Source organism: Lepisosteus oculatus, chromosome 12, assembly GCF_040954835.1.
Source record: "Lepisosteus oculatus isolate fLepOcu1 chromosome 12, fLepOcu1.hap2, whole genome shotgun sequence".
In the NCBI taxonomy this organism is placed as follows: Eukaryota; Metazoa; Chordata; class Actinopteri; order Semionotiformes; family Lepisosteidae; genus Lepisosteus; species Lepisosteus oculatus.
In genome coordinates this window covers 19506817-19517305 of record NC_090707.1, presented here as the reverse complement: position 1 = coordinate 19517305, position 10489 = coordinate 19506817, and the positions used below count along the sequence as shown (strand labels likewise).

Below are 10489 nucleotides of genomic sequence, written 5' to 3'. Positions count from 1 at the left end.
TTTATTATTCTGAAGAAGGTAAGGAAGAAGACATACAGCACTGTAGCAGGATATACTGTACTACAACTTCAAATTATCAGACTAAATGATTACAAGTACAAACTGTTAGCCAGTGACTGAATTTGTTGTCTAAAAAATACCAGTTTTGTTCTTATCAAGTTGCCATTTGACTGTTCAATTGAACATTGAATAACATTTTTAAGATGAAAAGAAAAATAATTATAAGGGTTTTTCTGGTTTAATAGTACAAGTAGTAGATATATATTCATGCTGTTAACATTTCTCTATTTATTCACTAAATTGAAATACTACCAAGATTATGTAGGATATATAAATACACCTTATATGGAGATAGGGAAAAAATGATACATAAAAATGATCTTCTTCATTCTTAAAGACAAAAAAGTCCTTTACCCTTACAGAAGTCCAACTCTCCTTCTTTTGTTCTGTAAACTTTTCAAAAACTTCACAGATGGTTTGCAGTACATCAAAGAAAAGGTGAGTTCCTAACTTTAAATACATTTATCATTCCTCAGATATTCAAAGGGGAAATCAAATAGACAAAAGGAGTGGCCTGATCCAGTAATGTAAAGCTGACATGTCCTGCCCAATCTGATGTTAAAAGGTGTTTAATGAGACTATAGCAGGAAGTTTTTATATGAGTTCTTGACAAGGAGTAGAAAATAAATTTAAACTGGCTAAAGTTTACAAGAGAGCTTGTACCCCAGTGCCTCGCTTTCATATTTCCAGACTTAGTCATAGATAACTCACATTGTATCCAGATGTTGAAATGTTTAGTTTCTGTCTGCACACTGGATCGTAACAGGACAATTATTAATTGTAAATCACTATGTTTCTTGGTCTGAAATATATTATACAAGACGTTTATAAGTTGAGTTTGTGTAAAAAAGAAGTTCACATGTAAAATGAAAAGGAAACCCAGTTCTTTAACAATGCACATGTTGATAGTTTTTGGTTTTTGATTGCTGTTACATTTTGTGCTTAACATTCTGTTGTTGTTTTTTTGTGATCCTAATGTTTGCATCCACCACCTAAAACCTTTAAGATTCTATGTAATCTGTATTCCAGATTTCTGTTACTGGACTGTGTTTTTTGTTAAATGGTTATATAATAAAGAATAATCTACCACAATGTAAAACAGGAAAGTCTGTGATACTAATTTTTACCTTTGTTTCTATTACAAATCTGGGAATCTAGGTGCTATTCAGCTGCACCTAATGAATCTTACTGTTTATTCTGTTGTTCTAAACAATAACAGTATTTTTATGGTTTTTATATACACTATACCAAGTTCAACTTTAATCCTAACGTCTTTAAGGCGACACTTTCATATTATAAAAAACTATATTATATATTATAACTATATTATTATAAAAAATATATTTTGTCCAAGACATTTTTTTTATTTATATGATTCTTTTACATTGACAGTACACAAGGATTTTTTCATTACCTGAAACAATTAAATAATAACAATAAAAATAAAAACAATAAAAATGAGACAATAAATATCTTGCAACCTTATTGTAAAGTGCTACCCATAATACAATATATTTAAAACTTAATGTTTTAAAACCCCATAAAACTTAAGTTTTCATGGGATGTAATCTGTTTCTTTTAGCTATTATCTACTTCTAACATTGTTTACATGCACTACAGGCTGTACGTACAAATAAATGTTCTTATACTGCCCTCTAGCCACGATTGCAGTAACTGAGCAAACTCACAATAGCTAATACAAGAAGAGCATCAGTCTCATTATAATGTATGGACAAAAAGCCTTACTTAATTAAAAAAATGTAGTAACTTAATTTTGAGTGCACTATATTTTAAACAACAATTATTTTAATTACAGTATTGCTATTGTCTCGTAGTAGTTGGGATAATGGGGGTGGGCCACAGCCCTTTTATAATTCTTGATGCATAAAGAGGCACAAACAGAAAGCTTTTTCTAAGTTTAAGTTGGTACATCCCCACTAGAAATGTTGATGCAAAATAGTGTGAAATGCTTCTGTGAGCTGGGCAACCGCTAATGGATCGTGATACATCTAGTTTGGTTTCTGTTAGCAGCTAGTAAAAAAAAGTAAAAAAATAAGATATTTTCTACTGAATTTCAGAAATCATTACATAGTATTTCACACTGATGTTGTAATCTGGCTTGCAATCAAGCTGTCCTGCAGGACCTCCCTCAGGCTTCATATATATTTGGACAATTTGCTCTGGCATTAGGAGACAAAGACAAAAAACAAATATTTACAATACTTTTGGATTTTGTGAAAATGACTTATTCATTCTACATATTAAAAAGTCTATTTAAAATGGAACAGGTAGTGTCTTCCTAGTAGTTTTTTTTATTAATTTGATAACATGAGCTGAATACATGGACAAAAAAATTTGGAAAAAAATTTCCTGATGTACCACATGCTGTAAAGAACACCTTGAAGGAATATCCACAGATATCTATACTGTTCATCAACTACAATAGAGTATTAGCGTCATTCATGTAGTCAAACCTTCAGCTACATGCCATTACTTACACCATTGTTTTATGATTTGTCTAACAATCGCTTTCAGCTATGGTCCTGCACCACCAGGCAGTTTTAAAGAATAGTGCAGTCTTGCATCAGATGGTTCTAAAAAATAAAGAAAAGCCATGAAGTAGTGTTGTCTGGGATACATAGACTTGTATACCGACTGATACCTCGCATATTTTTAGATGGCTGGATTCATACAGTAAGTGCACATTATCCACCATCTCTGGTGGCAGCCATTCTCTCATCTCAGGTCCACCCTGAGATGGCCTCCATCAGTCTCTTTGTGATTTTGTTAGTGCTCCCCCTTCTGGGAACAATGTACCATATATCACCACCTATTCTTTCAATGCTAAGGGACAAAACAGCCTTTCCCCTGTTTTCTTTAGTTGCTATGACCTCTGACAACTCTGCCTCCTTTTTCCCTAAATTGGGAATTTCTGGTAGTCTTCCTCATCTGACAGCCCAAGCCTGGGCTCTTGGCAAAGTGGCAGTGACCAGTCTTCCACATAATCCCTCTCATGTCCAAGGTCATCTCTCTCTGTTTCAGGCCAGGCAGGTAATACACTCTCCTTTAGTGATTCTGGGACCAGTCTCACTGGAAGATCACCTCCATCATCTAGGTCCATTCTCTGACTTGAGTCCACTTCCTGGTCTTTACATTGTCACATGACTAAATGTCTTCTTCCAGCTGGTCACATGACTGAGGGCATAGGTCATTCCCATTTTCTGGGTAATGTATCTGCCTTTATTTCTGTACCTGCAGTTCACAAGACAAACAACTATCTAAATATTAAAGCTTTTTGTACTGTAGTGATATAGTTTACATTGTGATGTAATGCATGCATTTTCAAGAAACAAACTTGCTGTTAACATATAGTATATATAAATTGTTTAGTCATTTAGGTCAACATCTTCTAGACTGTAATTTCTTTTGAATTGATATGATATGATTTATTTGTGCCTCTAGTACCATGCTTCTGAAGTGCGGTCATTTTTTTCTATTAATTGCCTAGTTAATTTGCTCAAATCTTTTAAGATCTATCTCATTATTGTAAAGTCTGTCCATCTAAAATTATAGATCTTTTCTAAAACCATCTAGTTTCACCTCAAAAGTGATTATGTTGTGGTCATTATTTTCCAAAGCATTTATTACTTCTGTCTTGCTACCTCTAGCTAAGTCACTTGATAAGATCAGATCAATGCAAACACTTTCTCTTGTTGAGGCTCTGATAAGCTTGGAATGAAAGCAGTCATTCATCATATCAACTATTTAATCTGTATTTCATCTGTGTTCCCAATTGTACTATCCCAGTCTATGTGGGGAAAATTTAAATCTTGTAACATAACAAATAGATAATTTTCCTCACGGTCTTAACTTTTAAAGTTTTGTACAGGTGCTTTAAATATTTCCCTAAATGGTTTCTGATTCTCTCAGCCTAATATCATTAGTATCAATATGTGAAATCACATTTTGTGTGTTGTTCTTATTTTTGTGTGTATTACTGGTATTAAATACACAATATGAACCATGAATGTTGAAATGTAACTACAGTGGACTTAAAGAAACATGGAATGATGTGTACTTGGAGTATTGAGGAGAGACAGTAAATGCATAAAAACACAATAAAAGATTATTTGACATAATTTTTAGAGATGAAAGTGTAGTTTTAGTGTAAAAGTAAAAGCCCAAGGTTTTAGTATGCCTTCAGTGTGCATATTTACTCTGGCCTTTGAGAATACTGAAGAATTATGGTAGACATTACCTGAGCAACATTTAGTGCTTTATCAAGGCATTTTATTGGTCCACTGTAGTAAAGCACAGTAAAGGCAAGCTGAAACCATAGGAATGCTATCCTCAGGAATATTATGACCTCTTATGCACACATTATGTCCTTTGCCCATGTTCCTGTAAAACATTATGCATGTGATTATAACATCTAGTGTAACAATTTAAAAAGTATTAAAAAGCCATTATGCAGCAGCATTTAAAAAATGTTAACATCATTTATTAAAAGCAGATATGTTTTCAAATGTATTAAACTATTTTCCAGAATTAATAAAGATTCAGGTGATACATGCTACTGTATCTGTCGCAGGATGTGGGACATTGAAGTAGTAGCCGGCTGTGATTAATCAGGTTATGTTGGTGGCCAGGATTGTGTCAATGTGACAGTGGAGCAGGCAAAAATTAGCAAGAATGGTCACTCCCAGATCATCCAGGAAACAATTAGATACTGACGCATGGAAGTATGAGCCCATTTGTCATACCTTGGGCAGAGGGGTGGGGGAGCAGTAAAGCAAACAAAGAAATGATAAGTGCCCACGACACCTACTGTAGGACTTCCAGTTCTCAAACGACCCAAGCTTCCACCTGGCAATGTCCTGATCACACCTGCCAATGACAGAGACAATGGGGAAACTACTGAGGGGGAAACGGCTTATGAAGGGGATAAAAAGATCTGAGCCTGAATAGAGGGAGCTCTCTCCTCCTGATGAGTCCCTCAACACCATACAGGCAGCGTAAGGAAAGCCGCAGCCTGCGAAACCACAGAGGAGATTGGCCCAGGAACTGCACACTGAGGGACACTTGGTAGAGGAATGGAGGTACCATGCAGAGACGTTTAATACTCGGAGGCAATGAAACAGGCCTGGTGAGTCAATACTGACCAAAGGGGAACATAGTACAGTGTAAAGGAGGACTCCCAATATAGCCCAAACGGAGACTGGGGAAATTGGACTGTGTGGCATCCCCCTTCAATGCATTGCTGTCCTTCTCTGTAACACCAAGACTTTCTAACGCCCTCTCCTCATCACCTGAAAGGACAGCTGACCCTCAGGAATTCATTATGACCCTTGGAAGTACCTTTTGTTGCTGCGGATGTTGCTTTCGTTGTGTTTTTGGGTGATAGTAACTGTTAATGTACTTAGAAAATAAAAAGGGTAATATAGGGTGAGTAATATAAGACAGAAAAAACTGAGTACAAATATACAACAGAAGAACACATTAAATATTTTTTTTTTAGGAATTATAAAACATGTACAGTACTTGTTGGGAAGTAGGGCAAAAGTATATAATTACATTAGCAAAGTTCAAAGGGCATCCCTTATCCTTTTACAGTCTTAATCCATTATTCATTGTGATGGAAGGAGAAACAAAAGAGAGTAAGACTCTATCATAAATTCATCTAGGAGAAGAGGGAAACATTAAAACCACATTGGTAGGAAAAAATCAGTTTGCTTAATACAAATATAAGATTTCTATTTAAAAACTTGGTGGTCCTTTGATACAATAAACGATCATGTACTGTAACTGATTTTTTAGAGCAGTATGTTTGCAGCAGCTACAAAAAACTTTGTGAAACAGGTTGGAGATACAGGAAGATTAATTCCTGTACCCAGTCTGAGTGAAGCAGACAGATATCAGCCCCTCAGCTTGGTAACCAAGAGAAAGAAGACTTATTTTTGGAAGAAAACTAAGTATTCCTCCACCCCTTTCTCTTTGAAGGATATACTTGTGGGAGAAAAGGAGATAACAGCAGGTAAGTCAAGAATTCAAAGGGATTTAAATTTAGACAAATGTTAAATGTTTAAGAAGGTGTGTTTAAAAATATGTATATTTTTCTCAGCAGTTCCATTACTTGTGTTTTATGTTTAAAAACCACTACTGCAATGTTAGTAGATGCCCTAGCTGCATTTTATTTGATATGCCAAGTACAAGACAAGTATATAAAAAGCTCTGCTTCACTCTCTATACTTTTATAGAGGGTACAAAAAGTAAAAATGTAACACTGTCGATATACAGTACAAAGACTAAAGTCTAAACTTTAGACTGCAAATAACTGAAATGTTGGATGTACAGTATGTGTAATATTATTACTACATAAAGGCATTAACATAAGTAAACAATAAAATAACATAATCGTAATATTTGCAAAAACATAATCAAAAACAAAACTACGGAATATACAGTATTAAATATATTAACAAATGCAAGGTTTTGGAATGGAAAAAATGAGTCATAAAATGATTCATTATGCTATGAATATATAATCACTATAACAGAAATCACAATTTCTGTTATTTTTGATTGCTCACAAAAAGGAAAACTGTCGTTGTTGTACTTATAATTGAGTCGGAAAATCTCAAGAGCTAATCCAACAAAAAAAGTCTAAACTAAGACCTATCATATCATGTCAAAACTTGTAAGACTTCAATAGAGAAATTATATTGAACAAACTAATTTCTGTATTGCTTGATTTCTTTCCCTCTCAAAATAGGTGTTTCATCTTATCAATTGCTTAATTATGAAGACAAGTCTGATGTATCGCTGAATGGCAGACTGGGAAACCACATTATTAATGATGTCGGCTTCAACATAAGTGGATCAGACTCTGTTGCTGTAAAAGCCTCATTTGGAATTGTAACAAAGCATGAGGTGGAAGTACCTACTTTGCTTAGAGAACTCAGTTCCAGGTACTAATCCCACAAAAATTCACAGTAGCTTTACACTAAGTGTCGTTCCTCCTTGACTAGGCTTCATTGCTATATATTCTTGGTGTTTTTGGCATTTAACATTAATTTACACAACACTGATTAAGTTGTTAATGAAAATGCACTGTTGGGTTTTCAGTTGAATAATTCCCAATCTATCCAATGGGAACATGCAATGTTGTTTGACACAATTGTTTGGGTTGGAATGATTGTAATATTTTCTTTCATTTCAGAAAAGTGGACCTTGAACATTGCCTGATTCGCCAGTCAAAGGGCAGCGGGCGAGCAGTGCTGTGTGTCGTTATGGAAAGCATCCGGACAACCCGTCAGTGCTCACTTACTGTACATGCAGGAATGCGAGGAAGAACCATGAGAGTAAACACACAACTCATATCCAACAGTATTAATCAACTGTGAATCTATTTTCCCCTGTTCACAAATCACGAATGTAAAAACTCTTGAAAGACCTTGAATCATAGTGTACCAAAGCAGTGACATTCAGTTCTAAAATCTGAGTTTTAGTTTGTGAATGTTTTCTTTTAGCCCATAGAAGAGTATTAAACAACATTGCTTAGTGAAAAGTACTCTAGGTTCGAAGTGCCTTTTATTTTAATAAATTAAGCTTATACTGAAAAATAATTTAAGTTATATGATATTGTGAAACCTTCTATTGTGAATGTTGACTCCACAATTAGTGTTTGCATACAGCACACGCCTTGCAAAAACCTGGCTCTAGCTCACATCTCACATTGTTTTTTTTTATAACAGTTTCAGATTGATGATGGCCGGAACCACAAGGGCCGTGACAAAGCCATTGTTATCCCAGCTCATACTACAATAGCATTTAGTATATTTGAACTATATATACAATTGGATGGTCACCTTGGTAAGCAGCAGATTAAACTAATTTATATTTTAAGGTGATTTTTCAGTCAACTATTGTCTAGAGCTGGCGTGGACTGATGACTTAATGAATAACTCCTGTTAAGTTTCTGTCCTTTGTTTTTACTTTACTTTCAAGAAATATCAGGGGTTTATTGCAATGCAGGTGGGTACACATTTAGCCTATTTCATACAGTGACTTACTGTAAGTTATTCAGCTAATTCTAATGTGAATTCAAACATTTTAACTTAGTTTCACTTGACATTTTAATTATTCTCTTTAATATTTAACTTAACATTTAAGTTTCAAATAAATGATCTTTGAATATAGAAAAAAAGCATTTTTTTAAAGTGACACTAATATAGGTAATAAAATATACAGTGTAACTTTGAAAAAGTCGATGCAATCATCAGGCATGTAGTGTTGCCAGATTTTTTCAAAGTTTTGAAAATAACTTTTCTTTTGCTTTGGTAAGACCTGTGCGTCACATCAGAGTCAACAGGAGGCTTTGAAAAAGAGCAAATCCGTGAGCAGCTTGGAGGCTTTCTTGGAAGATTCTCAGTGGGAAGACTGAGAAGGTTTTTGTCTGGCATTGTTTATGGGAACCCATTCCGAGCAGGTAATTATTTTTTTAATTTTACTGGACAAAAAAACCAAACATTTTTCTTCTAAATTACCTTGTAGTCCACCCATCCAGATATTAAGTTATTACAAAGCCACTTACTATATCTCATGGCCACCTGTTTGCTATCCTGGAAGTAGAGAGCATAAGAGCACAAGGCAGGGTTATAGACAGGACCAGTGTATTGAAGGGTACACTCAAGTGAAGCTGGAGCACTTGGCAAAGCTCCACACTAATGCATGCAGAACATGCTAATGCACCTGTCAGAAATACATCCAGGTCTCAAGAGCTGTAAGGTGTGCATGCTAACACAGCTCCATCTGTATTCTATGATAATAAAAAAAGTAATAATCGTTTTTTTTTTAAACATAGAACTGCCTCAAGTTGGCAATCAGCAAGACACACTGTAGCACTTTTATTGAAGACTGGATTGCATTTTTATAATATTTAAGGAGACTTATGCAATGCTTAAAATAATTTCGAAGTGATTATAATTTCAGGTTCTACGCAATATTTTCACAGAAATGTTATCATAGTGTACTGGACAAAATTAGAAGAATAATGTTTCGTGCATGTCTGAAATGTTCTGTATTTACGAATTTTATTTGTTCAGTATAGCAGCTTGCATACCAACAAGGTTCAAGGAATCTTTAAAGATATACAAAAAGTTTTAAAATATTGATTCACAGGGGAAAAAACAGATTACCAAAATATTAAAAAAAAACTGTTTTAAACTTGTATGATACAGCCTATTATTCACATTAAGGCACTTTTGGGGAAAAAATAAGAAATTTATCAGTTAAAACTTCTAGTCCTTTTAATTTCACGCTACTCTGTCTTTCTCTAATTTAATATAGATGATAGAACATTTGATGAAATTACCAATTCAGACATGTATCTGGAAGATTTGGCTGCTGACTATTATGAAAAAGCCACCAGCATGACAGACATCTCCACCAGCTACCTCAGAGAAGGCTCACATACACGCATCAATCTCCTTAACAATAATATTCCCAAAGGACCATGTGCACTCTGTGGGATGGGAAACCTGAAACGGGAGACAGTGTACGGATGTCTTGAGTGTTCCTTCAATGGAAATAAATATGTAAGGCTGCATGTTGTGCCTTGCTTTGACCTCTGGCACAAAACAATGAGGTAAATATGTATTAGTGCCTAAAAAACAAGCTGAAACTGTGGTGCCACATTGTTTTCAAAATAAAATCACAACTAAAGCATTGACTGCATAGTTTGGTATTTGTCAATATTTAAGAAAATTATTACTGAAATAGTTAAAATATGGAAAATAGATGCATAATGCAAAGAAACAGCAAGACATATTAAATAAATAAACAAATCTCCCCTCATGAAGCTCAATTAGCAGATAAAGGTTTGTGAGAAAAGCATCTGGGTGACTCACGAGACAGCAACATAAGAATTTTGTTATTAATAATTCAGCCTAAAACATTAACAATTTAAAGGAAATATCATGTTTAACTCACACTACAAAATCACTAACTAGGTTCAGGAATACAAGAGAAGAAGAGTAATTTTGACATTTTTTGCAATGAATTGAACAGGATTTGAATAATATGGTTAACGGCGTGTTTTTGTGAAAATTTAACATAACATTACTTCTACCTGAATATTAAAACTATACTATATTATAAGTGTCATTTTATAATACTATCCTGTGGGTAGGAAGAGTAATAGAGTCATTAAACTTAATGGTGTATGAGCATATTCTGTTTTTCAACACAATACATTTTATAACTTATTTAACCGTAATTTACCCAAACCCACTTACAGTACAAATCATATATATATAAAGTAATAGAAACAGATATCAGAGCAAGAAAAGTGGGTAAATTATGCATTATAATTCCTTGCGTAAATATCCTTGTTTAAAAATAAAATGTGGTCTAATATAGTAGTACATGA

The 10489-nt window shown here is 34.2% G+C and overlaps 1 protein-coding gene across 1 annotated transcript; it reads left to right on the top strand.

The window, feature by feature from the left end:
• The first annotated feature begins 5721 nt into the window (after window positions 1-5721).
• On the top strand, window positions 5722-9788 carry pjvk (pejvakin). The gene is made up of 6 exons (XM_006636555.3): window positions 5722-6094; window positions 6833-7028; window positions 7280-7421; window positions 7815-7932; window positions 8405-8548; window positions 9409-9788. Exons 1-6 carry the CDS (start codon window positions 5884-5886, stop codon window positions 9708-9710), a joined length of 1113 nt encoding a protein of 370 aa, XP_006636618.1. The 5' UTR covers window positions 5722-5883; the 3' UTR covers window positions 9711-9788.
• Window positions 9789-10489: the final 701 nt, after the last annotated feature.

Bases quoted from the DNA above. Each gene is read 5' to 3' on its own strand.
- pjvk (XM_006636555.3), top strand. From the start codon at position 5,884: ATGTTTGCAGCAGCTACAAAAAACTTTGTGAAACAGGTTGGAGATACA. The intron at 7,029-7,279 runs GTACTAATCCCA...CTTTCATTTCAG, and splicing joins CTTAGAGAACTCAGTTCCAG to AAAAGTGGACCTTGAACATT. The intron at 8,549-9,408 runs GTAATTATTTTT...AATTTAATATAG, and splicing joins TGGGAACCCATTCCGAGCAG to ATGATAGAACATTTGATGAA.